This window comes from Hippocampus guttulatus, chromosome 5 (assembly GCF_054856545.1).
Source record: "Hippocampus guttulatus isolate MCC_2025c chromosome 5, RoL_Hgut_1.0, whole genome shotgun sequence".
Taxonomy (NCBI): Eukaryota; Metazoa; Chordata; class Actinopteri; order Syngnathiformes; family Syngnathidae; genus Hippocampus; species Hippocampus guttulatus.
Window position 1 is genome coordinate 18,309,205 of NC_141265.1, and position 27,520 is coordinate 18,336,724.

The 27,520-nt window shown below is 43.4% G+C and overlaps 1 protein-coding gene across 1 annotated transcript in view; it reads right to left on the reverse strand.

Annotated features, from left to right (window-relative positions):
• The window catches only part of mctp1a (multiple C2 domains, transmembrane 1a), a 94,292-nt gene that overhangs the window by 21,591 nt on the left and 45,181 nt on the right, over positions 1-27,520 (reverse strand). Inside the window, exons 16-17 of the mRNA XM_086110968.1 lie at positions 24,644-24,760; positions 12,200-12,256 (exon numbers count right to left, since the gene is read on the reverse strand). Coding sequence (XP_085967094.1) covers positions 12,200-12,256; positions 24,644-24,760 — 174 coding nt within the window. The remainder of the gene's footprint in view (positions 1-12,199; positions 12,257-24,643; positions 24,761-27,520) is intronic.

Here is a 27,520-nt window from a genome sequence, read left to right on the forward strand (position 1 = left end):
AACGCTACAGTAGAGCACAAGTGTACATCATAAAAGCAACATTAAGCCTTTTTTGACATTTAGAATTGATAGAAATGTCAATCCTGAATGATGTTAATAGTCAACAGACCACTGCCTCTATTAGAGTACTACTATCGGGTGTGTGTGTGTGTGGGGGGGGGGGGGGGGGGGGCTCGAAATAAGTTCACGGACAAACAGAAATACAGACTACGTCAAGACTCCGCTTCGGCTATGAATGCAAAACAGAACCAATACAGCAAAAAACAAAATGCTCTCAGGTTAATTTTCACAGTATTAACCCTTTCGGGGACAGCGGTTACGACAGTGGACAGCTTCTCATGTTATCCGGTTACAGGTTGAAGCAACTGTTCCTTGCAAGCATGTTTCAAGATTCGGACACGGGTAAGAAGGAGAACAGAGTCTCAACCAACTGTCAATCAATCTACAAAGACAGCATCTTTTCCTGTTCTGTAGTTCGTTCATTTATGCATTCATCTCAGTTGAGTACGATACGGTAACACGTAGCATCTACAACTTCAAATCCTATAATACAAGCGGTGTACCAATAGCCTGAGCACAGTAGAAATTGCAATTGCTTGATTTGACACTCGTCCGCCTCACAGTGCAGAGCCGCGGAGTTTGATTACGGGCTCCGGGCTTCCTGTGTGGAGGTTGCATGTTCTCCCCGGCCTGGTGTGGGTTTTCTCCGGGTACTCCGGTTTCCTCCCACATTCCAAAAACAGGCATGGCAGGTTAATGGAACACTCGAAATTATCCCTGGGTGTGAATGTGAGCACAAACGGTTGTTTGTCTATGTATGCCCTGCGATTGGCTGGCAAGCAGTTCAGGGTGTACTCCAAGTATTGCCCGAAGACAGCTGGGATAGGCTCCAACACACCCGTGACCCTCGTGTGGATGAATGGATCAGAAAATGGATGGATGATTTGACACTGTCAAAAGGTTTGCATTCAACACTGAATATTTGTTGGTATGCAGTTGATACTGTAGAACGGCACTTGGGCGTCTCTCATATTTTGAGATACTTTCTCCTTCCCACTTCTTAGACAGGCACATGATGTTCTTGGATTAATATATAATATAACGTTGTGGACATTATGCGTGTATCAAAGGTTGCTGGAAAAGCACATAAGCAAAGTCCACTAAGACAAACTGACATGCTCTCCTTTGGGCATCACAAACTCCTTGACATCACTTAACTCTCATCGGGCATGCAAGAGAAATATCCAGTGATCTTTTCGGTGCGAGATTTGTGTCCAAGGTTTGCATCATACGTTTGAAAGCGTGACAAGAATTCGGAGCCATTACGTCAACGGCGAGCCGCTGCGTTTCGAAGTGCGCGGAGCAGGTTCACCACGGGAGCGCTCTCATCAACGGGGACAGGGGAGGCAAGCGCTTGTTAAAGTGATGCGGATGCACAAAGGCGGCGCGCCGAAACAGCAAAGTCAGGCGAACCACGTTGCACTCGGTAACTTGTGGTAATCTCATTCAAACGCTTGATTAAATATTTACCAGCGGGAATACGCGTCGTGCGGCTCTCTTCCATCGTCATGCAGGGAGAGAAAAAGTGCGCAAAGACATTTTGTCCTTCCCTGACCTAAAGCCTCGAGCCAAACATGAGCGGACACCGAGGACAAAGTCAATTATACGACGGACTCAAATATCTGTCCTATATCTAAGGCTGGAAGCACAGAGCCATTTTGAGGGCGGCTTCAACCTAAAATCCCATTGTTGTCTCTTTTGCCTCGCGTCATAAATATGACAAAGCTATGAGATCTAATGTAACGGCATAAATCCCGTTGACGCCGCATGATTAGTCTGAACCAAACGTGACCGCCGTGCTAAAATTGCACCTGTTTCTCATTGTTGCTCTTTCCACTGCGTACTGTAAAAATCGAAATGTCAAATGAGACGTGACAGAATGCTAATGCGTGGCTCCCACAGGGCAACTCAAGGCATCCTTGTTGATTTTGCAGAGAAAGCGGATGATGATTTCTCGCACAGGGAAAAAAATAAGACTTTTTTTTGTGTGGGTTTATTATGTGAGTGACGCTGAGAAATACACGATTTCTAAATCGAGTTTATGAATAATACCGGTAATTTTGCATATATCTACAGTATGGGGTTAACAACTTTTCAGTCATGATATTTTCATTATTTCGAGGAAGTTGTCACCGTGACATATATCAGATCTTTTCTTTTTTTTTTTTTAATAAAGGACTTTAGTCACGTTTTTCAGCAGCGAGCCAAACGTTACATCTGTGATGATATCAAGGTCATTTACAATGTGTGCCTTTTTCTACAGGAATTCCATAAATACGATATCTGAATACAGTGGTACCTCTACTTATGAAATTAATTGGTTCTGAAAGAAATTTCTTCACTAGAAAATTTTGTAAGTAGCGACGTGTTTTCCATGTAAATGCCTTAATCCGTTCCAACCCCCCCCCCCCCAAAACTCAGACATAAATGGTTTCTAAAGCATAAAAATGTATCAAAATATATAACACGATTATTGCACAATAAATGAGGGTTGTGAATAGTGTAAAAAACAAAGAATAGAGTAAAGAATAAAAATGATGGTCATTTAACTTTTTTTTTGGGGGGGGGGGGGGGTATGTCCTCACATATATACATAGACCCGAACCCAAAGTGCAACCCTCCCTGCCTCACCTCTGGGAGACCCCAGACCTCCTCTTGCTACTGCGGTCTCCTTTGCCCGTCCTTCCCCGCATGCAGCCTGGCTGAGTGTGATGGATGGGACGCCATTACTCTTGTCCTCTGTTGGCCTGATTTTGCTGTTCTAGACCATCTTTCTTTGTCCATCCATAGCTGTGAAGCCATCTTAAGGTCTCTGCCAGGGCTTCATTGCAACATGTAGAATTATTCAAACAAAAATGTTTTTGTTTTTTTTTGTTACATGGTGTACCGTTACTAAAAAACTAATAATGCCCCATGACACCTGTGCTTCAAACACAGTAGCACATTTTTTCCCCCATGTTTGTTTTCATTATTTTTAAGCGTAACCACTCTGAACGTGCTGTGTGCAGTTTGACAGATAGAAAATACTTATCCATATTAGATCCAAAACGTGCTTGCTTCAAGCTGTTTAAAAATATCGGCAGCTGTGATTATTGTATTTAGTTAAATAGATGAAATGCTGTGTCCATTTTTCTTTACTTCATTTTATCCTGACCCAATGTTAACTAATATTTTCCATTGCCTAATATTATTGAATTTACTTAACAAAAATTGGAACACATTTGAAAATCCCTGTTTTTATACAGCTATAGTGTCTAAATTTGAATGTGCTGTCATAAAAGAAATGTTGTTGAAATTATGAACAAAACAAAATGTACTGTTAGGTAGCAAAACCACAAGTGAGTTGTTGCTTTCATTACCTTCAGTTAAAAACAAATCAAATAAATAAAAAATTAACGCGCTTCCTCATTGTAAGTCTCGTGGCTGATTTTAGTTTTCTTCTTAATCAACAACAACAAAAAAACACTAACATTGGCTTTTTTTTAATTTCGTAAGGGTAAAAAAATTGACTTTAAAGTGCTGTGGTGTGAAGTAAGGGGATCACGTCTTCAAATAAATAAATAAATAAATAAAATATGCATCCTCTGTGCTCATTACAGATTTATGGCTCTTGTTAAAAGAAAAGGTGGCGGCTGCCTGCTAACATGTCTGACTTTCAAATCCAGACGACACTCCTGTCAAGTGGTGTGCTCCACATTCTGCCCAATGAGAGACGACTGAGAATGAACGCGTGCCAGCGTCAACCTGCTCTTCGGTGACGGCGCTCTGCAGAAGTTACCTTGGGTGCGTGAGAGCACACAGGAACTCCTCACCTACAGTGCGGCGAAGGCCTTTCTGGCGCTTTGATGCATAGTTCATCAGTGGAAAAAAAGTGCAGTTGGTTCAGTCGCTCCTGTATGTGATTGAGAACAATAACAGCTGTGGAGTTGCATTGCAACGGAAGACCTAACGAGCATTGGGATTTATATTTTTTTTCCTGCAATGTGGAATGTTTGTGTTTCTCGGGCCACTTTTTCAGAAAAATCGCTCGCGAGCATGCTGAAATCACCCAAATGCCTCGGCACCTGTCTACATATGCTTCAGGTACGAAGGGAGTCTAAGCTCCTGGAAGTTCAGCTTGTGGGTTCTTAATTAACTTTTGGCCACCTGTTCTCATTTGTCACACTTTTTTTTTTCAAAGAATGACACAGCATAAATTTAACTTTAACCAGTAAGTTGTACTTTTAGCATGATTAGAAAAGAAGTAACATTTGTGCTACCACGGTACTTTGTTGTAAATGATACTGGTTCAAATAAGCGGTCCATAGCTGCATTTCTTGCTTTTCAGTTTGTGGTAAGACGCATTTTGAAATCATGTGCAACCAAAGTTGTAGAAATCCTGGCTTAGAACCACACGTATCCCCGATTACAGATTGCGTGTTTTAAGTACAGGTAGGGCAATAGAGTGATTTGGATCCTCGTCGGTTTTCCACTTCAAAATAGTACCACTGGAAGCCTGAGAAAGCCACTCTGCAGCGAACGCGTCAGGTGGAATGAAACACAGAAAACGGAGGCGAATGAAACTTGCACGGCACCCATTTCTTTCTTCCAGTCAGCCAATTTTTGGATTCATGCATCTGCTGCCGTCACCTAACGCTCCTCGAGGAAGTAAAATGTCGAGGGTATGACAAAAAGAGGTTTACGGGTAACATTAGCAGTTAGCGGTGCTAGCTTCAGCGACTCCGATTGCCGCCAGGCTTAAAATATTGGTGCGTAGAGTATTAAGCGGATAGCGTCCGTTGGGAAAAAGGCACTGGTTCGACTTTTCATTTGGTTCAGTTCAGTACACAATACGAATTTGGGGTTTCAAAAGTTGTAACAACAAAACCAATTTCCATCCATAGTGCCACAATGGTAGCACCTCACAGTGGAGATCATGTCAGATTACGGTTGACTCGACTGGCGTGAATCTATAAGTGGTGCTTCGTGTCCTCTTCAAAGGCAGAAATTACAGATGTTAGTTTGAGTTACTCCCCCGGTCACCCTTAAATACCTCACAGCATACACTCCCACTGGCAGAGTATAGTTAACACACTGTCACACTTCAATCAATCTACAGCTGTCGCCTTGCAGTTCTACAGGGAAGTAATATAAAAAGACAGGAGCAGACTGCCATGCGAGAGGCCCCATTAGTGCCCTCCATCAGCCTAAGGACAAGCGGAGATTGGAGCCCCCCAAGTTGGGACTGGGTTAAGTGCAGAACGTGCAAGAGGATGGGTGGTCTGGGCAACCATGAGGCTGAAAAGGAGACAGGCACATCGAACCCGACGAGACAGAAAGACAGGCATTAAAGGACGCGACCCAAGAAGACAGTGACAGACACCATCGGGAGTCAGTAGTAGACACTGGAGGAACCACACGCATGCCAACTTACCACCATTGCTAGCATCCACTCAAAGCGCCAGGAAGCCAACATATCCTCAAGGATATGGTTTTTATCACGGCTGTCGTCCGCGGCCTCTGGTTTAGTTTCCTTGTGGATAGATTACAGTCAGATTTGTCTTGACTTTTCAAAGAAATGAGGGTGTCAAAGCTATGGCTCTGGGGTTGGGAATCAAGAGTCTTGTAATACTGTAGAGTAAGACTATTTTCTCTTGTTTTACCATAGAAATGGTGATAACAATACAGGTCCACAATGATGTTTTTCATAGCTAGTTTATTTCCTTGAAACTATGGCTTAGCAAATATTTTACTTGGGTCATCCCACTAGAAAGTGCCTTTGTACCCCAATAAGACGACCTCTAGAAAATGTAGCAGAATTGTTAAAAAGAATACCATGATATGATCAGTCACTTCAAAAGTGATTTGACAAAACAAGTCATTTTGAACATGTGCACTCTATTTTCATAATCAAATTGAACATGTCGCATTTCATGTGAACCTGAAATTACCGTCCACCCTGTCAAACCCTGAAAACCTCTCAATAACATGACAACTAGCACTTTCTCTTCATTGGAGGAAAACTAAGTGGACAGTTGCATAATAAAGACGTGCACTTATGTTTTGTCATGTTTGGAGACGGATGATGTCTTGCTTGACAAGTCCACTCTGTCATCGTGAAATATGAATGGGTCTAAAAACATGACAGAAATGTGAAATACATTTGCTAAACAGTACACATTCACTTGCTGAATCACGTTGCTGAGTGAAGGCCAACCACGTGCTAATTAAATACTAGCATTAGTTTGAAAAAAAAAATGTCAACACTGTCATTGTCCACCCTGTCAAGAAGCTCGCATATTTTCTACTGGATGTACATTGTCTGCTTGCAGTTAATTAATATGTCTTTAAAAACGTGTGAGCGTGATCGATACGCATTTCTAATAGCACATCTACTTTGGAAAATATTGTTCAGTGAAAAATGTCAACTTTTTGTGGGTAAAATGGGAAGCCTCAAAGGAACCTTAGAGTGATGCTTATTCACTTGTACTTCATTACATGAGGCATCTTAGTTTTCCAAGTCCACAAACTCAAATGGATTGTTAAGAGTATGAAAATGAGACCAAAAAAAAAAGCTGTGACTGCGTCTGGAGGGAATCGTGACGGTTTGAGAGATGATCCACCTCATGTATGTGTGCGGCAAAGCGGGGAAGCAAACAAACAAACAATGCCGTATGGTTTGCATAGAAAGACAATGCTCCTTCACACCTTTCACCCTCCTCCCTGCTTCCACTCCTTCTTCCTCCATTACCCAAACATGATTAAAATGCCGTTCCAACCGGCGTCTCTGTAGAACGTCAAAAGAAAAAAAAACTGTGATGGGATGGGAAAAACGAAGCGGAAGAGTCAATAGCATCTTTTACAGTGGAAGGCTTTTCATCCTTCAAAGGCGGCGAGAAGAAAAGAATGCAGACTCCCATTATGCCGGCAGAGACCCCCTTGATACTCGAGGACAACCCTGCTGCACTGCAAGCTCAATAGCCTCCCAAGAAGATTTCAGTCACACGTTACTTTTATTTTATATTTTATTTTTTTCACAGAAGGGTGATAAAAAAAAATTAAAAAAGAAGAATCCAAGTGCTCTTTTTAGTGCAATTACATTGTGCCATGCTGCTATCTGAACGATTGCACAGTGCCGTGACTGAGGGAGGGGTGGCGGGTCCTGGGAAGGTGCTGCTTCAGACGAGAACCCGGCTTCACCCTAACACGCTTGGTTAACAGCATAAATCATACAATCTTCATTTAGCTTGAGATGGATCAATGAGTCAAAGCTGTTTTATAATCATAGGACAGACTTATGCCATGCTAATATGCTATTTTACATAAATAGCAGCTATTTTCTTTTAACTATACTATACCACGCTGGAAAAAATAAACTTTTCAATCTTAAAAAATCGATGTATTCTTTGTATGTGTTTGTGAAGGGCATCATTGTAAAATTAGGATGAGACGATTTGAGGTTGAGATAAAAGGCGCAGATAAGGACATTCATTTTTAGCGTTTGAGTCACTGTGGTAATAATTTTTTGCGTGCGCTGAATAAAAGTTCAGAATTCAGTTTGTTATTTCACAATTTGAGCACGTCTATTTCATTTCATTGATCTCCTCTGAGAAAAGCACCGGTGCATTTACCACGATGACGTGAGCGAGTTATTGTTAGATAACCCCCGTTTCACTCACGCAAAGAGTGGATACCTTAAAGCAAAAGTTGCTCTCTCCTGGATTGTTTAACATATGTCCGGGCAAAAAAAAGAAAAAAAAAGGTGCACTTCTGAACATTTGTCTCATCTTCCTTTTTTCATGTGAAACCCAAATGTCTTCAGTATACAACAAAAAAAAGGAATCGACCTTGTCGTTCCTATATTTTTGGAGGAGACTGCATAGAATGTTTACTCCAAGTATTACATGTGCGTGCATTTATAAAATAGTGCCAGGATGTTGTATTGGATGAAGACGTGGGGATTACAACGATCAAGATTGATAAACATCAGTCCTGGACACGAGGGTGCGAATGAGACATCCGAACGTATCGTGTGTGTGTGTGTGTGTGTGTGTCCGTGTGCGTGCGCGCGTATGTGCATGTGATACAGCGAGATAAACATGGAGAAAAAGACAGCGAGACCAGTGAGCAGTAAGCCCGTGAGCGGGACATGATTGCAGTGTGTATCTTATCTGTGTCAAGTCCTCCTGAGGCTAGGGGAGCCTAGCTGAGCACAGCACAGGCCCTTCAGTGACCAGTCAACCGTGTGAGGTAGTCTCCTCTCTCTCCCTCGCTCTCTCTCTCTCTAACCCCCCCCCCCCAAAAAAAAACCTCTCCTCACCTGGGAGACAACTGTTTCACGACACAGATAGCTCTTGAGCACATGAACACAAATTGGCTAGCCCATGCTGAACCTGCAGGTGACAAGAGGCCTTTGGTAGGAATATGGCTGCACTCTGCACACGGTTGTTTTGGTTTTACATTCTCGATGCTGAGGAGGAGAATTTGACTCCCCAAAGGAAGCAGTAACGGATAACGATTGCCCTTTGTGCCTTCCGCTATTGACAAACAAGGATAACATTGGGTGTCGTGTCATGGTGCCATTGTTTACATTATTCATGGTGACAGTGTTAGGAGATATGGATCTTTTTCCACACCATTGTGTATGATGTATTGTGCTCCTCTGTCTGTAAAATGAACAACTCCTTAGGGAGAATGTAAAGATATAGAATAGATTCAATGACAAACCTAGACCCCCCCCCCACCCTCCACCCCCCCAAAAAAGTGTATCAAATAGTATTAAATATATTTTACAGGTACAAACCAACTCGAAGAGATCCAAGTCAAATTTGAATCAATGGAATAAAAACTACATACATCAGGGAGAAGCTTATACTGCATTCTGTTGGTTTAGTGGATATAAAAAGTCTACACACCCGGTTGAAATGACAGATTTTTGTGATATGAGTGACACCAAATAATCTCAAGACTTCTTACACAACTTAATGTAACCTATAAATTGTGGATCCGAAATAATGTGGTTGCACGTGTGGTTGCGCAGCCTCTTGGAAATGGGATGAGCTGTGTTCCTAGTTGCCTAATCACATTCAGATTGAGTTTAAATGAAATTCAGCATATACATGCCACATATACCGAGTATCACTAATTAACCCCAAATAAACTTCAGCTGTTCAAGCAGAAGCCGAAGGGTCCTGGGCTAATGCTGCATGTGCTATTCTGAAGAGATCCAAATTTTCTCCACCTTGTCTACGACCTCAGTTCCAACTGAAGAAAACAACCCGAAAGCATGATGCAGAATGTAAAGAATGTATCTCGGTCTCATATTTGCAAAAACATGCCATTTGAACAGGGGTGTGTAGACTTTTTGTATCCGGTGTACTAGCCTTACTGTACTTGAAGTGAGTGTCCTCCATAAAATGATGAACTCTCATTAATATGAAGTGGGTATTATCAGTTCTCGCTGTAATCTCTTCAGTCAAAACTCATATGGTCTTCAGCACAATGAAAAACAGGTGCTCCAGTTTTTGGCCATGTAATACCCCATTTAGCCTTTGGAGCAAAGGTTATCCAGCTAATAGCTGCCTTGTGGCGCACATGGCTGGCGCAAACATCTGGGATGAATGATGTGCATACTTGCAACGTGTGCTTCAAGTTCAATTAAAATGCGACTTTGGCACATTTATCAATCTTTTTTCACGCTCTTCCTTTCACTCACCCTCATCTCTGGGCACATAAAACGGGGCCTCGTTGACATGTTTTTCACAGCCCATCAGTCTGAAGCTGTACCCAAAGCGCAATGGGGTTTGGGTACAGGGGTAAAAAAAAAACTGTTAGGTCTTGAATTTGTTCTACACTTTACCAGTTGATAGAGCAGCAGCAGGAGAGAGTGAGAGCGAGCGAGAGAGAGAGAGACTATTTTATCAGGATGAAGGCAAAAACATGCGGCAGGAGCGGGGCGGTGAGGTGGAGGCGAAGAAAGAGGGAAACACCTTCTTTTAAACTTCCCGACAGCTCAAATGAAATGCTAACAGTTGAAGGGAGCAGTAGATCAAAATGTATGAAGCCACAGTTGGTAAACTGTCGCTTTTGTGGCCCCTGTGCTATCCGGCCATCCCAGCCCCCTTGCGAGCACGGCGCACGCACAGCATTTGGAATAATCGCTTTGCCTCCAAAACGGGGAGGGAGGCCGAACAAGCCGCTGGCCGGACCTCATTTCTATAAGAAAGCGTCCGATGTATTTGAGGAAGTCTAATCTGCAGCTTTTCAAAGGCTTTATCTTTGTATTTATTTTTTTCCTGAAAGGCAGAGGGAATGTAGCGATGGTACGTAGACAGGAAGAAAGCTCTGTGAAGGAAGAAAGGATAGAAGGTTGCTTGGCGCATTTCTTCAATCAGCGCGCCCCACCTTTTCAGCCTTGGAACTTCACAACCATGGCGGGGATGTCATGCTCGCGTATCCTCGTCAGCCAACTGGCACGCTTGCTTGACTGATTGCCTGACTTATTGCCGGGATGACGATTTGACCATCTGCCCACCGCGTGCGTGTGCTTCTTTTTTTCTTTTCTTTTTTTTCTCCTTTTTTTTAAAGCCTTTTGCTGGCAACTTGACCTCACATAAGGAGAGTGAAGTGGATGGATGAGAGGATTTTTTTTCCAAGTAAATTCAGCATACAGAATATCATCAGGGCAAAATAACCAGTACAAAATCTCCCGAGTCTGCCCCCAGTAGTTCCAATAGATGATCAAATTCATCCATCTATACATCGACATGCAGAGCGCTCGTGTGAATCCGTGCAGCTGGTCATTTCGGCCGCGTCACGGTTACCCCTCTCAACCCCCCCCCCCCCCCCCCCGCCCCTTCCCATTCATCCTCCCCCTTATTACATGTTATGTCTTGTGACTTGTTGTAACTGTCATATGCTTATTTCTGTGCTAGGGTCTTTTTTTTATCCTGGACTTAAATTATCCTCGGAAGAGGATAGTTCGAGCGTGGTTTTTTTTTCCCTCTCCATACCCAGCGTTTTTTCCTTTCTGAATTCTGATTGTAATTTCCCCATTGCGGGACAAATAAAGGATATCTTATCTTATCTTATCTTATTTTCCGATGCGCTTTCTCCTCACAAGGGTCGCGGGGGGTTGCTGGAGCCTATCCCAGCCGTCTTCGGGCAGTAGGCGGGGACACCCTGAATCAGTTGCCAGCCAATCGCAGGGCACACAGAGACGAACACCCATCCGTGCTCACACACACAACTAGGGACAATTTTGAGTGTTCCATTAACCTGCCATGCATGTTTTTGGAATGTGGGAGGAAAGTGGAGTACCCGGAGAAAATCCACGCAGGCCCGGGGAGAACATGCAAACACCCAACAGGAAGGCCAGAGCCAAGATCGAACCCACGACCTCTGCACTATGAGGTCGAAGCGCTAACCACTGGGCCACCGGAGTGCGGCTTTAAGGCATGGACCAATTTCCCTTCACAGGTTTCGGTCACTCTTGAAAAGCTCGCATGATTAATCCATCAGCATTCCACTTCCCTATTTAGTCGATTCTGATCACCCCGCGGTATCAGTTTGAAACGTATCTCCAGTACGACACGATGGGAGAAAACGCAGCTGCTCCGCCATTTCAATTTCCAATGACCAACTACTGTCATCTACCTCGTGGCATTTGTTTCGGTAGCCGTTCCTACAGTGTAAACGAGCAGAGGCAGTAAAGCAGCCACCTGTTGTTACCTGATCGTGTCTGGACAAGCCCAGATGCTGTTTTATTGCGACATAAAGGGGCCAGTGAATGGACCTAAATAGCCAACTAAGCACTTTATATGGGTGCATGTTCTCAGGAAGCAGAGCTGAAGCGTGACGGGAGTCATGTAATTCCGCCAACACGTGAAAAGGCGGGGGTGGGGGACACGAGCGACATTGGACCAAATTTGACTGGAACAGAAAACACCACAAGTTCACAAATGTACTGTCAAAAAAAGGGTTAAAAGGCCTTTGCATATGTGTTTGTGCCCCGAGCAGAGGAGGAGAAAGTAAAACATTTCTTCCATCTTTCGGGGGTTCCCTGACTACGAGGCAACCTGAAGCTACCCCTCAGGCGGCTTGTGCGTGTTTGTTTGGTGTGAGCATGTGTTGCTGTGCATCCCCGATGCGGAATAATTACCCTGTCATCTTTGTCGAAATCCTCATCCTCGTCCTCCATCAGATCCTCCATTGCTTGCTAGTAGAAAGAAAAAAAAAAGTAAATACAATCAGAGGTGTAAATCATTTATGTTGCAGCAAAGATAATAAACATTAGTACAGCAGTTTTTGGGAGTCAAATTAATGTTGAGCTGCAACGCTTTTGTCTGGCGACCGTCTTTTCATGAATGTCAGGAGTGAGTGGACGTGTGTGTGTGTGTGTGTGTGTGTGCATCAAGCTTCAAAACATTACAGTTCATATTTAATTTGAGAAACATTCTATTGCTCAAATATGTTGACGCTTGTGTAAAGGCTCCGGTATCAAATTTCAACGTGCAGAGGATTAATGTCGATTCATCCCTTCGAATCGCATTGCACAAAAGCATTCACAACCGTTCCCGCAGAGCTTTCTTCTGGTCTTCTGACATCAATGGCCGTGGATGATTTCAATGGTCGACATAGGGGCATAAATATTGGGACACTTCGAGGGTTGCCTTTGGGATGTTTCGATTTGGTTCAATGCAGTGGCACCCTGATTCGATATTTCAGTTGGAACGGATATGATGCAGTGGGGTTTCTTGTTGTCATTTTACAATATCAATTGAATCCAAACCAATTTCGGATTTGTTTTTAATTCAAACCATTTTTATGCCCCTATGTATTTATCAACATTATTTAATCCTATTTTGTCGGCATCAAGCTATTTCCGTGACCAGTGTACCCTTTTCTTCCTTGAACTGAAGGTTACCAACAATTTAGCATATCATCGATGTCAGGCGGAAGCCTCCTATGTCCAGATTTGGTCAGTTTCATACTTTTTGCACACATTGGAACTGTTGTTCAGGCTTAAATTGGGTTTGCTATTTTTACAACAACAAAAAAAAACAATTTGAACTCTCCAACGTGTTGAAAGTGGTTGCGCAATGTCAGTTCAATGTGAACGGCTCAACAAAAATGCCGTGTTTTGGTTTTCCTGAAAAGTGATGGTTGTGTGTGCATGTTCTTCAGTCCCTCTGAAGTCCCGAGACATGAAATGATAAAGACATAAAAGGAACACAACAAAAACAAGTGGTTGTAAAAAAACAAAAAACAAAAAAAATAAACGGGTTATGAACAGAATCAGAATAGGACACCTTAATTTCACCACTTTTAACGTTGGGTTATTGTGTATCTTGTTAAGGTTTGTGTCGGGTCACAAAAATCACACTTGCAGTTAAATTACCGGCTAATTTTTTAAAAACTTAAACCAAAAAAATAATAAGAAATGCATGACAGCGTATTGAAAATGAAGGAATGTGTCATGTTTCGGTTTGTGACCAACAGGTGGCACTGTGGGGCTTTTCCCTGCAGCTGCTCACCTATTGGTCGTTAGGTCATCAGTGCTTGAAAAGGACTCCCAGCCCGAGCACTCATTGTCGGTTTATTGTTGGTGTGTTCGCTGCTGTCATGTTTGTTCCGGTCTTGTTTCGGTTCTTTGGTAGTTGTTTGCTTCAGTCATGGTTTTGTTTGATACTTTGGATTTGTTTTGTTTGCAGGACTTTTTGTTTAGGAATTAGTTTTCTCTGTTTTAATACAATTCATCAAGTACAACCTGCTCCTCTCTTGTGCCTGCTTTTTGGGGTCCACCACCACCTCGCAATTGTGACAGAATGTATGATAACATCTCGAGTCTCCAAGCTAGCATAGCAAGCACAAAACCTGCACTGTGTATGTAATCCTCGCGATTATAAGCAAGCCAACAAGCACACGAAATGTATTCCAAATAATCTCCATGCATCGATCGCCGCTCCATTTGCTCTCCACCCCTGCTGTCAATCATTCATCAATCACACATCTAAAATCCAAGCTTGTGCAATTGCCCTCAATTTAGTAAACAAACAAGCGCATGAGCTGCCACCCCCTCTAACCTCATTGTTGTGCCGCATTCAGTGCTGGAAAAGCCGTTCAACAGCGCGCACACCAGCTTGGAGACATCCACAAAAAAAATATAAAATCATGACTTAAAGGGACAATAGCTTTTGTCCTTTTTTGTTTTTCAGTGAAGTAAGTGAGCAAACTATGTGGCAGCTGACATAAGCCTCTTATGTAAATGCCGCTTCCCACACAAACAAAGAGGAGTTCAGAACAGCAAGCGGGTTGAGTCAATAGTGCGCCGTGTACTTGCGTATGCGTGTGTACGTGCTCTATCAATAACTCCCAGTCAGCGGGGCAAGTGTGTGTGTGTGTGTGTGTGTGTATGAATGGCACTCCTTATTGAAACTGTATAGCGGCGGGTAATTCCCACTTCACAGAGATGCCGTCACCGCCCCGACAAATGAGCTTGACTGCTCGCATCCGCGTGGAATAAATTCACGGCTATGTTATATAAGTAGCAGAAGGGGAAAGTCTTGTTCTCAGCCACGGCAAAAAAAATAAATAAAAATTGTCGAAGAGTTATTGTAATATGAAAGCCTTCTGGCTCCTCAAACAAATGAGCTATAACTGTTTATAAAGTCATCACGGTTCCACCCAAATCCTTTCATCCGTGCCAAAATACAAACATAATGGATTCCTCCACACAGAGGCTTTGGAGGGGCACGCCTGGCACACACTCCAAACTTTAAACAAAGGGAACGAGCGTGAGCGAGCTGGAGAAGCATGACCTAGAGAGACAGAGAGAGAACGATGGAGTCGTTTGTCGCTCCTTCCATCGCCTCTGGTTACACGGAGACGTCATGTTTCCCGCGACGAGACGGTGTAAAATTAATAAATAAAAAGGCACGGAACATATCATCTGCCCTGAAGATTGCCACGGCTAAACGCCCCTGCTGAAGGTACTGTCTCACTAAGGGTGGGATATAAATTACCTCTGAATTCCAAACGTCTTCCTCTCTATTTGCCTCACTCCTTCTCTCTTCTCAGACCTGTGTGCTCAATGATATATATGATTTGGCTGCTTACCCCCCCCCCCTCACCCCCCATTATCATGCTGTTTGAATTACTGTCATTACAGCGGTGGCGGCCTCAAAGCCAAAGCCGTCGACTGGATTGCGGTGAGCTCACATTGCCCGCAGAGCCGCTCCGGTGAATTCAATATAGACAAGAGGTGGAGATTAACATATTCAAAACCGATTGAAATAATACAGGGATGACGCGGGGTGCTCTCACAGATTACACCGTGCCCCGTAAATTCATAAACATGGTGATAATATAGTGCATACACAAAGCCAAATGACATTGAGAGTCTTAAAATGGCCGCATAAGTCTGTATAAAACATTGAGTTACAAAAAAACAAAACCTTTCTTGAATGATTGGATCGGTTCCCTGAAAGTCATTGACAAAATTGCTCAAGTAAAATAAATTTAGACCCCAAAGTTGCCAATCCAGTCATTTGTTTCCAATAGCGCTGGAACTCGGTAAGTTCACAGGTGAGTTTGAGACTTTCCCATTTGGCCTGAACAATCAACTCAGGTAAAACGAGTCTTTGAGTAATTTGAGTACATCGATTTAAAAAAAAAAACTGCTCCAGTCCTTTAAACTGTTTATTTGGTGTGCATGGTGGGGGTAGACAGTCAAGCTAGCTGTAGCAATGGTATGCATGACAGTAAATGCCACCAAGGTGCTGCAGACCGACTTCAAAATAAAATCTTCTAAAAAGTGCCTTTGTGTGCTTTTATTTTGAAGTTGTTCGTGGCCGCGCTTGGATCGTTGGAGCCCGGTATAAAGTTTAAATCGCCATCACATACGCAATGTCATCCTGAAATCATGTTCAATCGCTAATTAAGGACGCTAAAAAAATAATAGTTAAGATGAAACTGTAGAATGTGTCGCCCGTTTCCAGCTTTAGCGCTAGTGGCTGGCAGCTAGCCGATACGCAAGTGCCTCAGACAAGTTGGCAGGAGCCATTGAATTTCTTTTCAAAGGCAATTTAATAAGCAAAAATGACAATTTGATGCTGATATTGGGACAAATTGTATGCTACGCTAAACCAATGTTCATCAATGGGGTACCGTCCTTCTTGGTGTTCCCGTACAGTGTAAGCAAGGTCCATCAATGCACTGGTGTGGGACATTTTGACCGAACATCACACAAAACTCATTTCACTCAATTATATAAAAAGATGACCCACTACTAACAGCAAAAATAGTAAAACATTCAAGGGGCCTGTCCGCATTGGAGTTGATAAAAATGTTTCTCGCTTTACATTCACAGCTTTTCACGAGACAGAAGCGCCAATCGTGTCACTTTGTGATCGAAATTCAACTGGTTTTAACTTCATTTAAACGTCCTTCTTTGAACTGGAACATAGTTAATAAACTAGTTGCATGATAAATAATAGACATGATTTGAAAAATGAAAAGAAAATAACAAATACAGATTGTAAACTTGAATAACTTTAATCACACTGGCCAATGGATTTCCTCTCTTGCTTGGGGAAAAAAAACAAAAAACCTCTTTAGTCTGAGCAGGCAGAGTTCTACTATCTGCCAGCCTAACCTTGCCAATGACAGCCGCGGGGGGAATTGATGCCTGGGCAGACATTCCAGTGAACATGAAGATATACTTTCTCCTTTTTTTTTCTCCGATGCCTCCATCCCTCCCTCCATTTCTCCTCTGCTCTCTCTTTGATACGGTGGGTGGGGGCGGAGGGGGTTTAACCTCTGCAGCTGCCGAGGTTGCCGCGACTTGCTGGCTGGGGGATCTCAAGGCCCTACTTGGGATGCACTGCTCATGAGTGTATGGGCATGCGTGTGTGTCTGTGTGTGCGTAATGCCGACGCCACACTTTCTGCCGACTGAGGGAGGGCTGTGAGTGTGATAAGGGGCTGCTGGCTGGGCTTGGCTGACCCATACGGGCCCTTCACAAGCTGTCAGAGGCACGGCCCTCAGAGGGCCCCCCCCCCCTTCCATCTGCACGGCCCCAGCCAGGGTTACCCAGCAGGGAGCTAGATTGGGGTGAGGCCCTTGTACCACTGGGACTGGAAGATGGAGGGAGGGGGCGCGGGGGGGGGGGGGGGGTGAAGGATGGGTCCGTATTAATGAAGAGCCGCCTTTATTATTCCAATGAAGAAACGCAATGTAAGCCATCTTTCCTCATTGCTTATTTGCTGACATATTTGCTTATCATTGCTGACAGCATAATGAGTATTATAGAACCTCATTGCCTATTGTCAGAACAGTTCATGTTGGTGAGATGTCGCCCCTCCCACTAATGGGAAACAGTCACGTTTACCCCAAAATATTTTGGGGAGTCAACCACATCTTTAGGCTATCGAGTACAGTTTAGAATCTGGCCTCTTTTAATGGCACAGACACATACAGTAGCTCCAGAGGCGGTTTGCATTTGTTTGTCGGGTAATGCGGCATTAGCGGGACACAGGTGTGAAATTTGATACATCCGTCACACTGGACAATGTCACGTCATCTGATTGTAGGTTTCAGTATCACTGTCATGCAAGCACCCACGCTGGGTTCTGTGTCAAGGGATGCAGCAAAACTGAGCCGAAACTCTGCATCTGTACTCAGTCTCAGGCACTACGACAACAATACCACTTTACCACTTCTTTTTTTTCTTCTTCTTTTTTTTTTTTAACAAAACTTGTCTTATTATAGAATTATAGAAAGCCGCATGTCAAGAAAAAGGGATATGAATGTTGAATTCTCTGTTGCAATTAAAACTGTTTTGCGAATTAAGATGTCACACTAACACTGGCAAACTGAACTGAGCTGTTCAGCTCGGCTTTCTTGATCATATATTCTTGATACGTTTTGTCAATGGGGGAATTGACAGCTAGTGCACACTTGTTAGACTGCAGAAACTTTCTGGAGGCTGGAGCCCAACATCTAAAGTAAAGAAATAAAATAAAATAAAAAATTACAACAGGCTTGCTGCAGCGTCAAAACAACAACCAGAAGTGAGGCAGACACCGGGAGTTGCCATTTGCAAAGAGCACAGGTAGTCACAAAGGTTCACGGTGATGAAGGGAGTCAGACAAATGGGTGGAAATGAAGAGAACGCAACACGCAGGCGTGATGAAACAGGAGGCCGGGAGGATTCGGCAGTGGTGTTCCTGATCCTCCCGGTGCTCCCGTCCCGCTTCAAACTCTGCTCGTCGCCTGTCTTTCTGCCTGCCATCCCTCTCTGCCGGTTTTAGCAGAGCGAGAGCGAGCACAGATGAACGTTGCGGTGCCGGGGGTGGCACCGGGGAAATCAGTGGGGCACAGGGGCTCCTAGTTAAAAGTGACATGACCTTTTGATTTTGTCACCTGTCACCAAATGCCATGTCTGACTCTGCGCTGAGGAGCGCCTGCCATCCGCCGCCGCGTTCCTCCTCTTCTACCTCTGTCGCCCCATCTCTCCCAATGCCTCTTTTCCTGTCTCCTGCTCCCACTCCATCCTGGTTTTCGACAATCATTTACTTTTCAGACTTGCGGGTAACGTGGCGGTGTGACTTTCTGGCGGTCTAATAGGCTGTTTCCTCTTTTTCCTCCCAGCTTTCTTATAATATTTACTTCCCGTACCTGTGTTGTGCAGGGCTCTTAATGAGGGCAGATGTCACGGCGCGGTGTGTTTAAAGGCACTGAGTTTTTTGCTTTTTTTTCCCTGGGAAGATGGCTCGGGGTGAAAATAGACGAGATAAAAATGGCTATGAAGTCTTGTTCTCGAATGATACAAAGCTATACATTATTACTAACTTCCAAATGAGCAATGCGCCGCTGTCACACCGACTGCTTCACAGTCAAGAAAGTCAATACTAAACTTGTGCAAGTGAGGCATGCGTGGATTAGATGCGCATTTCAGTCGAATCTCCAAAGTTCAACGCAATCTGTTGTGCACTTTTAATTTGTTCCACAATCAAATTGGCCCATCTTGAAAACTTCATTCACTGTACAGGCAATGTTGAAGCATTTCGCATTCGTTATTGTTTATAAATGTGTTCAGTGAATAATAAAACGGAATAAAATAATAAAACCCTTTGCTGACATCCAACCGGCACAAATGGAGAGCGACTAAATAGTTTTTTGTCGAGCGATACTGACAATTGGTCACATACTTTTTTAGGTTTTGCTGGAATAAGTACATCCCACTGTCAACGATAGAAAACTGGTTTAAATCAATCAAGCTGGAGTGACACTGCAAGGTTGAAGTGACACAATTCAGTTCAGTGCCATAGCGATGTAAAGAAGAAAAAAAAGGATATCCTAAGATCTGAATCAAGTCTCTTCTAAATTATAATGAACAATCCAGTATGTATCCACTGCGGACTTGACATCTTTGGAATACTTCAATGAACAACGTATACTCAACCATGTCTCTCCAACCAAACAACGTAAATAAAAACATTCCAGTCACACAGGTACACATCATTAGAAATATGCGTCACTAAGGCAATCACTAAGGTACACGAAACATCATGGCTGATCGCAGATAATATGACGTTGCAACGCCGCAGTGTTTACGTACAGTATTCCGCATGTTGTGTTTTACAATAATACTTAACAATATTTATAATTTCATATACACATGTGGTTAAAAAGCAAAGCATGGAGAGTCTCTCAGCTACTTATTTGTGGCAAAATATGATACGGGACAGTTATATGTGACACATTAAAAAAATGTTTTCGACAACACCAGGGGTTGCAGTTTTTCCATTGCACTGTGATGATTAAGGTGTGCAAGGGACGACGATCACCTGGTGTGCGACTGTGAGTCATCAATTGCATGGTTCACTCATTGTGTAGTGGACCTTAAAATGTAAAAGGAAATGGACACTGGATAAAATTGGAATTGGACACTTGGACCGTACAGAGTGAGCATTTTCCAGCCTCAGGCCCCAGTGAGGCCAGATGGCTCGTGTGACCGATTGTGAAGTTGTTTCACTTTTAAGTCTATTTATTGATTTGAAGCATTCGACTTCCGATCTCGGCGGCGATTAAAGACACGTGACTGTTGTGTGGAAATTGGAGCTAACTTTCAATGTATGCTGTTAAGCAGACGGTTGTCTAAAACTGCGAAGTACCTTCTGGCCATTTAGCTCTTCTCTTGTGTAATGGGTTTCCAGATTCAATGGTTGAATCCAAGCAATGGTCTGTAGCGCCGGATAAAGAGGAAAGTCCTCCAGTGTGACGAGACCTAATTGCCCGTCATTTTGTGGTGGAAAGAGACATGAGCGTCTTCGCTAGGTGCCCTCTGCGAATGTCTGCACAGCAATTAACACATTGATAGCATCTGCGACTGGCATCTCGAGGCCAACGGAATGTCTTGGAGGGATTTCTGCTGGGGATGAGCGTCGGCCGAAAGGATGTCGTGCACGTTCATGCAAGCAGGCACAAATACAGAGAGCGAAATGCGCTCTCTGCAATAAAGGTTGAGACCTTTAGCCACTACAACTACATAGAGAGGAGATGTGGAATGTGTGAACGGATACATTCGTGAGGGCTTAGCCAACAATCTCCATTGCAATTCGTCTCAAGGGGAACAGATCTACGAGGGACTGGCAAATCCTTTCGAACCAATTCCGAACCAAACCTATCCAATCATAGACGTTGCTTTGTCTACCGGGGCACAAAAAGGTAGCATGGGATGATGGCTACTTGAATGTTGAATGTTCAACGGACTCTGTCCTTCACTGTTTCTTATCTAAGTACGTTTTTTACATATTGCACATGTTGTTCGGACCGAGACAGGACATAACTGAAGTGCCCTGTGTTACAGAGGGCACATTTAAATAAAATGTGCCACAAGACATGTGGTTGGATGTTAAAACCCGGTACCGTATTTTCCGGATTATAAATCACAGGTTTTTTTTTTCATGGTTTGGCCGTGGGTGCGATTTATATTCTGGAGCGATTATTAACACATTATTGTATCATTTCACGTGTTGTTTTAACATTAAACCACAAGAGGGCGCTCTCGATCTGGGTTGATAAATCGACGACAAATCTGATGTAAGTGACGTATAAGAGGAAGTGCCGCATCTTCTACCTCCGGAGTTGACGTCGTTCTTTTAAATTGACACGGAGGATGAAGATCTTATTGGCTTTATTGATTTGGAGTGACACTGATGGTTTGGTAAAGCTGTCATCATGTTCTTTATGCCATAGTTATGTGAATATTTACGTGACTACACCAGGCATGTTCTCAGTTTGTTCTTTATACATCATGTAACGTTAGCATATCGCACACTTATTCAGCCTTTCAAAATGACATGTCTGTTCTTGGTGTTGGATTTTAACAAATAAATTTCCCCAATTTATACTCCAGTGCGACTTGAATATGTTTTTTTTTTGTTTTTTTTTTCCGATTTATAATCCGGAAAATACGGTACTCTAAAAAAGTGTTATTTGTGTGTTCTTTTTGTGTTTTTGAATAAATATTGAATAAATTAAAACACACTCTTAATGAAAGACATAACAGTATTGTCAACTATTGGTACTTGGTATTGGTGCATACTCAAAACAAATAACTTGAGCTGACTACCTCATGTCGTTGTCTGCTGTTGTGAATATGTACATAGATATTTGGGATTTTCTTATTCTTGTGTGCTGCTACTATTGCACTGTGCTACCGGATTTCCTCCACTTGAAATGTGACACTCGGACACTGACCGCATTGCAGGCTGCCTTCTTGTTGAGCAAAACCAGCCTACTGGCAATTTGCGGTACTACAAGGGGAATGGAATATAAACTTTGAACCAGTGCGGGTTTCCAAAAATTATACTGGAAGGGAGGAGAAGGTCAATTAAGAGGCTCTTCCACCTTGCAGCTGCAGGGGACACACACATCCAGAGAGGTAAAAAGGTCTCCTCTCCTTTCGTTTCATTGTTTGTTTTGAGAGGTCATGTTTTGGCAAGACGTGCAAGTCAAGTAACAGTGTTGAAGAGTCAGGATCCATAGGTCAGAGTGCTACATGATAAGAGAAGAGGTCAGAGACCTTGCTTGGTCGCGTCACCTCTTTTAATCGCTGTTCCGAGGGTGCTGCAACTGCTTAGCAGGTAACGGTCAAGGTTGGGGCGAGGGTAAGGAGTGCTGATCCGAGATCTGTTTGCAAGGCGGGCATGTAAGCACACAACGGGCGGTGACCCTGAGCGATGAATTGCAGCATGCAGAGAAGTCTCGTTATTTGTTTCTCGGCAGGCTGCGTTGTGGCGTGAAATGGGAGAAGGGGTCCTCAGATTGAACCCATCGCATGAATCAAGGCCCTTCAACTGATTAGGAAGTCTGGATGAGAGTCTATACGATTTTTGTTGTTGTTGTTGTAGTTGTCTGTTTTTGTTTGTGCTTTCACTCTCGGTGAGTTTAACACACATTGCCTTGGCATCACCGTAACCCCGGACTTTTGGAAAACCACAGCGCTCCGGTTGCTGACCCGATATCTGGGCTCGGCGCAATCACTCGGTTTGTTCTGTCAAGTAATTAAAGCGCTTCTTTCCTTTTCTATTTGTTTGTCGTCTCTGTCAAAGATGGAAGGGGAGCCGTGCCTTCGGCTTGATGCAGAGGAAACCGCACACGCCGTCGACTGTCGCTGTAGTGTCTGAGAACAAACAGGGACAAGGCTCGCGGGACACGCGTGTGCTATGTGCGTGTGAACACGTGAGAACATGAGAGGCGGCTTCAGTATTGTGCGTTACATTTACTCTGCAGCAAAGCACAATTTCAGAGAGCAATTCATCTGGCTCGAATTTGATAATGACGCAGAAGCTATCGGCGCACCATTTGCCCACTTTCAACACAATTACGTCTCATATTGGTCGAGTACAGTAGATTCAATTTCCCCATCGATACCTCACGGATGTGTTTCTCCGGCGCTCAGCGGAGTCCGTACACAGGGATTAAAGTTGTACACGGACTCTTAATATCACACCGATGGGGTAGTTGAATGCAATTAAAAGCAAAACAAAACAAACAAAAAAAAAGAAATTCCAAATAATTTAAGAAGTGAACGGGAATTAATTGTGGCCGTAAGAGGCACTCACCGCACTACAACAGTATCCACATGTTTTAGTTTTCCAACCAATTGCCGTGACACTTGAGGCGCAATAGTCCCTTTGAAAGAGGAGAGAAAAGCCATTCGGCATGGAGTGGGAGTTGCACGCACTTACTCGTGCGTGAAGTAAGTGGAAAACGTACAAGAATGTATAACCTCTGTTGTCTCCTTTTAATTATGAAGTGCGTGGAAGAGAACTATCATGAGAGCGGGATGAATGGCTAGGAAGGTAGAGAGAACAAATCATCACGCAGGGTTTTGGCTGGAGGGATGAGAGGGAGATGTAGTTTTGTTTTATTTTGGGTTTGGTTTTTTTGTCAAGCAATGTCGCCATCTACAGGCGAGTAGAAATTCTTCTATCAAATCCAAGCGTCATTCACAGTTGGAGAGCTGGTTTTGTTCTACAGAGAGAGGTTGTGAACTAAATGATGCAGCATAAAATAATACAAATGGATCACATAGAAACTCACCCGGATTGAATTCCGTTTTGCTTCACCTACAGGGTACAAGCAAATAAGAGGACTACGAGACGACTGTAGTTCTGACACACATGGTGTGAATTTCTCAGGCGTGTGTTTTGTACATTTTTTTTTCCATAATGGAGTTTGTTCATCACAATTAAAAAAGTGCAAAATTGGTTTTGAATCCCGTCCATCCGAAATGATCTTTAAAAGGGGGGAATAAATGCTGTTAAGCTGGCGAGACAGACGGCCGGTGACTATCCAGTCTGCTAGTTGGTTATTTCCAAGTTTGACTCAGAGAAGACACTTATTAAAATTAATCATGTCATTGTTCACGCTCACGCCGCAAGTCCTGCTCTCGCTTTTCACTCACTAGCTCCGCTGCCGGGCCATGATTAAAACATGTCCGTTTCCCATGACATTGCGTTGACATTATTTAATTGGTAGAAGAGATCAAAATAAATGAATGAAATAAATAAACCACCAGGTAAGTGGCGTAACGTGACTGAATGTGTCTGCCCATTATTTCTTCCCTTTCTTTGCCTCAAAGATGGCAAAATGAGAAACGTGAGATTGCACAGAGGGATTTTTTTTATCCCCCCCGACCCCCTCCCTCCTCCACGTCCGAAAATAATACACATTCATTTCTACATTTGCATACATTTTACGGCTGTATTTTAATCCAAAAATGAGGTTTTAAAAGCGCGGGTAGCATGTTCCTCGTCATTGTTTCTATTCAAGCGTTGCCTTTTGGGTTATCTCAGCATCCGTGCCGGGTATACTCTGTTGCACAGTAGCTAAGTATGATTTAAGTATATCTAATCTTGTAGAATTATACTTAAATGTGATCATATTGTGGAAGAGACAAGAGCGCCGTGTCCCCATAAAATAATGGCGCCACAGTTTTAACGGTGCATTGTGTGCCCTTGCAAAGAGGCTTTTACAGTGGAATGAAAGAAAGGCGGAGGGATATCGGCCAGCTTCCAGAGGCCACACTCACCACATCTTGTCTCGTATCCTTGCCCGACGTGATGAGAATGTAGTTCCAGGCCAAGGGCAGCAACAAAGCCAGCGGAATCATATAGAGTTCAAAGTTCCACACGAGGACGACAAAGAGCTGGAATGAAAAAGAAAAGACAAAAAAGTACGCTATTTACTCAATGCGAACAAAAGTGGCCGGCAATGTTTACGTCAGAGCCCTCGTGAGACCGCCGCGTGAGAATGCGTGTCGGCCATGTGCGTGATTAGAGACGCTGCGCATTCATATGCAGAATCATAACCTCGGTGGAGCAAAGCGTAAAAAATAAGACGGTGCCGGTAACAAAGGTGCGAGCCGGCTGGCACTGAGCCCGGGTTCAACACCCTGACCCTCAGGGCTCTGCTTAGGCCTCGAGCAGAGGAAAGACGGTGTAGGGAGGATGAGCCTCGAGCCGTCAAGAGTCTCGTCCCCTCATGCCAATCATCCCGGGGGGGGGGGGGGGGGGGCGAGGTCATTGATGGTTTCTGAGCCTTCCGCGCGAAAGCCCGGCGTCTGACCTCACGCCGGCCACACCCTGAGTCCCTAACCCTGTCACTCCAATGTCCCATCCAAGACTTGTAAGGCTCGCCTGTGCACCCAGCTGCCAAAACCACAACCTCTGTGCCTCCCCTCTCATCACCAAACAAGGAAGGCACTCTCTGAATATTAACCTTTGATTCAAAAAAAAAAAAACAGCATTCTGCCCCTTGACAAGCCTTCTTAGTCTCTGTGGGAAAGAGAAATCGCTAATGACGCAGGCTGGTTATTTTACACTGGCATTGTGTTGCCGGTAAGAGTGAAAGAAGCAGACATTTGAGCTCATGCAAATGGAATATGTTGTGGGGCGGGGGGGGGGGGGGGGGGGGACACCTACATTTGCAAAAATTAAATGCTGAAAAGGTTGATATATATTTTAAAGTGTTTTGAGGACATATGGTGCACAATTATCCACATGCAGACTCAACAATCTAAAATGCTATACATAAATACACAGTTGCCAAATATTGCACTGAGGCTCTTTTTCTACCTGCACTCTTTGTGTTTCACGACTATCCGTTTTGTCTGCTTAAAAACTAAAGTTTCCCCATTGTTGGACTCATAAAGGCCCATTGTACTCTCAAAAAGAGAGCATGTGCATGTGGTTCTGTTCAAATATAGGCAAAACACAGACACATTCATCGCTCAGCCGTCAGTATAGAAATTTCTTTGCACCCACCCACACAAACACAAGCATCGCGCCATCTGAAGAAAAAAAAAAATCTTTTGTCTTCTTTATCACAGAAAAGTTTGGAAACTCATAACCATACAGTTTTTCATGGGGGGTGGGGGGGGGGGCCTTAAACTGAATGTGAAATTAAGCCAAAACAAACCAAGCATGAATTAAAGATAACAGCTTTCAAAAAAATGGCCACAATGGATGTATTTTTCATCTAAATAAATAAAATTGCTGGTCAAATAAACAATACGGTAATAATAAACAACTTTTCGGTCTCTTTTGGAGCCAACTTAGCGTGCGTATGCACCAACCCGGGACAGTATAATTCCTAAAAAAAATCAAAATGAAATTGCAATAATTAATGTGTGTTTCACTTAAAGCGACGGCACCACATCCCAGTCCTCATAAATAACACACAGAGGTTCTTTGTCGGTGCAGCTCACAGCAACGCACCCTAACTCATCCGAACATTCTAAAATTATCCAACTTCCTAGAAAACCATCAAGACTCCAAACGTGTACGATCAGTTACATTCATTAAAACATGTCTAATGACTAACTGTGCAAATGAGATGCCGACAAGCGTTTGCTTAAAATAAAAAAAAAAAGGCAAAGGAGTTCTGTTGTTCTTTTAAACGTGTTCCAGTAGAAGCTATAAATAACCACACAATTACAATAATTTGTTGTTCGTGTTCTAAATATAAAGTAAATAACAACAATAGTAGTACTGGCATCACATTGCTTGAACAGAAATATACTACGCAATTACGTGAACGTCCACTGTTGGAATCACACACACTGCACCTTACTGTCCTGATGTTTGCCTCACATCTTGAAACCTTCTTTCATATATTTAAAAAAATAAAATGAAATCTTCCCTGAAGGCTCTTAACCTGTGGCCGCCCTCTCATTTCTCTTCCATTTGGCTATCGTCGCTGAGGGCAAAATTGTGACAGGCAGCTGGAAGAACCACCCGGCACCCGGGCTCAGAAGCGGACGGCCCTGCCCCGTCTCCGTGCCCCGCGGCTGGTTAACGGTGGCCCTGCGGTGCCGGGGACCTTTCCTGCGAGACTGGTCCATCACAGCCCCCCCGCCCCCCTTGCCATCGCTCCCTACGCTACATTGCAAGCTCTTTGCCTGGGGATGAGGGAGTGGGAAGGAGCCTGCTGTGGATGTCAGTGACCACAAAAAGGCAGAGGGAAAACAAAAACAACGGAAAACAGGACAATCAGACATGGGGGGCAAAAAAGAGGGTAAATGCAAAGTGAGGCTGGAGATATCTTGGATGGGAGTCATTGGAAGATGGCGCTTATTTTGAAGCCGTCTCTGATGGTCTATCGAGATTTAACCTCTCTGATAGGAAAATATTTTGTATTAATAGTGAATACAAATATCTAAATATATATGCAGTTTGTGTCTTTATACACAATATTAAATAGTTGAAGAAATTGCATATTTTTCTTTTGTATGTTGTAGTGTGCATTAAAAACAAAATGGCCTTGCCTATTTTTCTGGTGCCTCCAAAATAAATTTAAAAAAAAGGTCATTTATTGATTCAATTACAATTTCACCAAAAATTATCTGCAGCCAGAATGGTGTTTAGTTGTGTTCTACAGTGAAGAAAGAAAATGAGAAAATAAACTG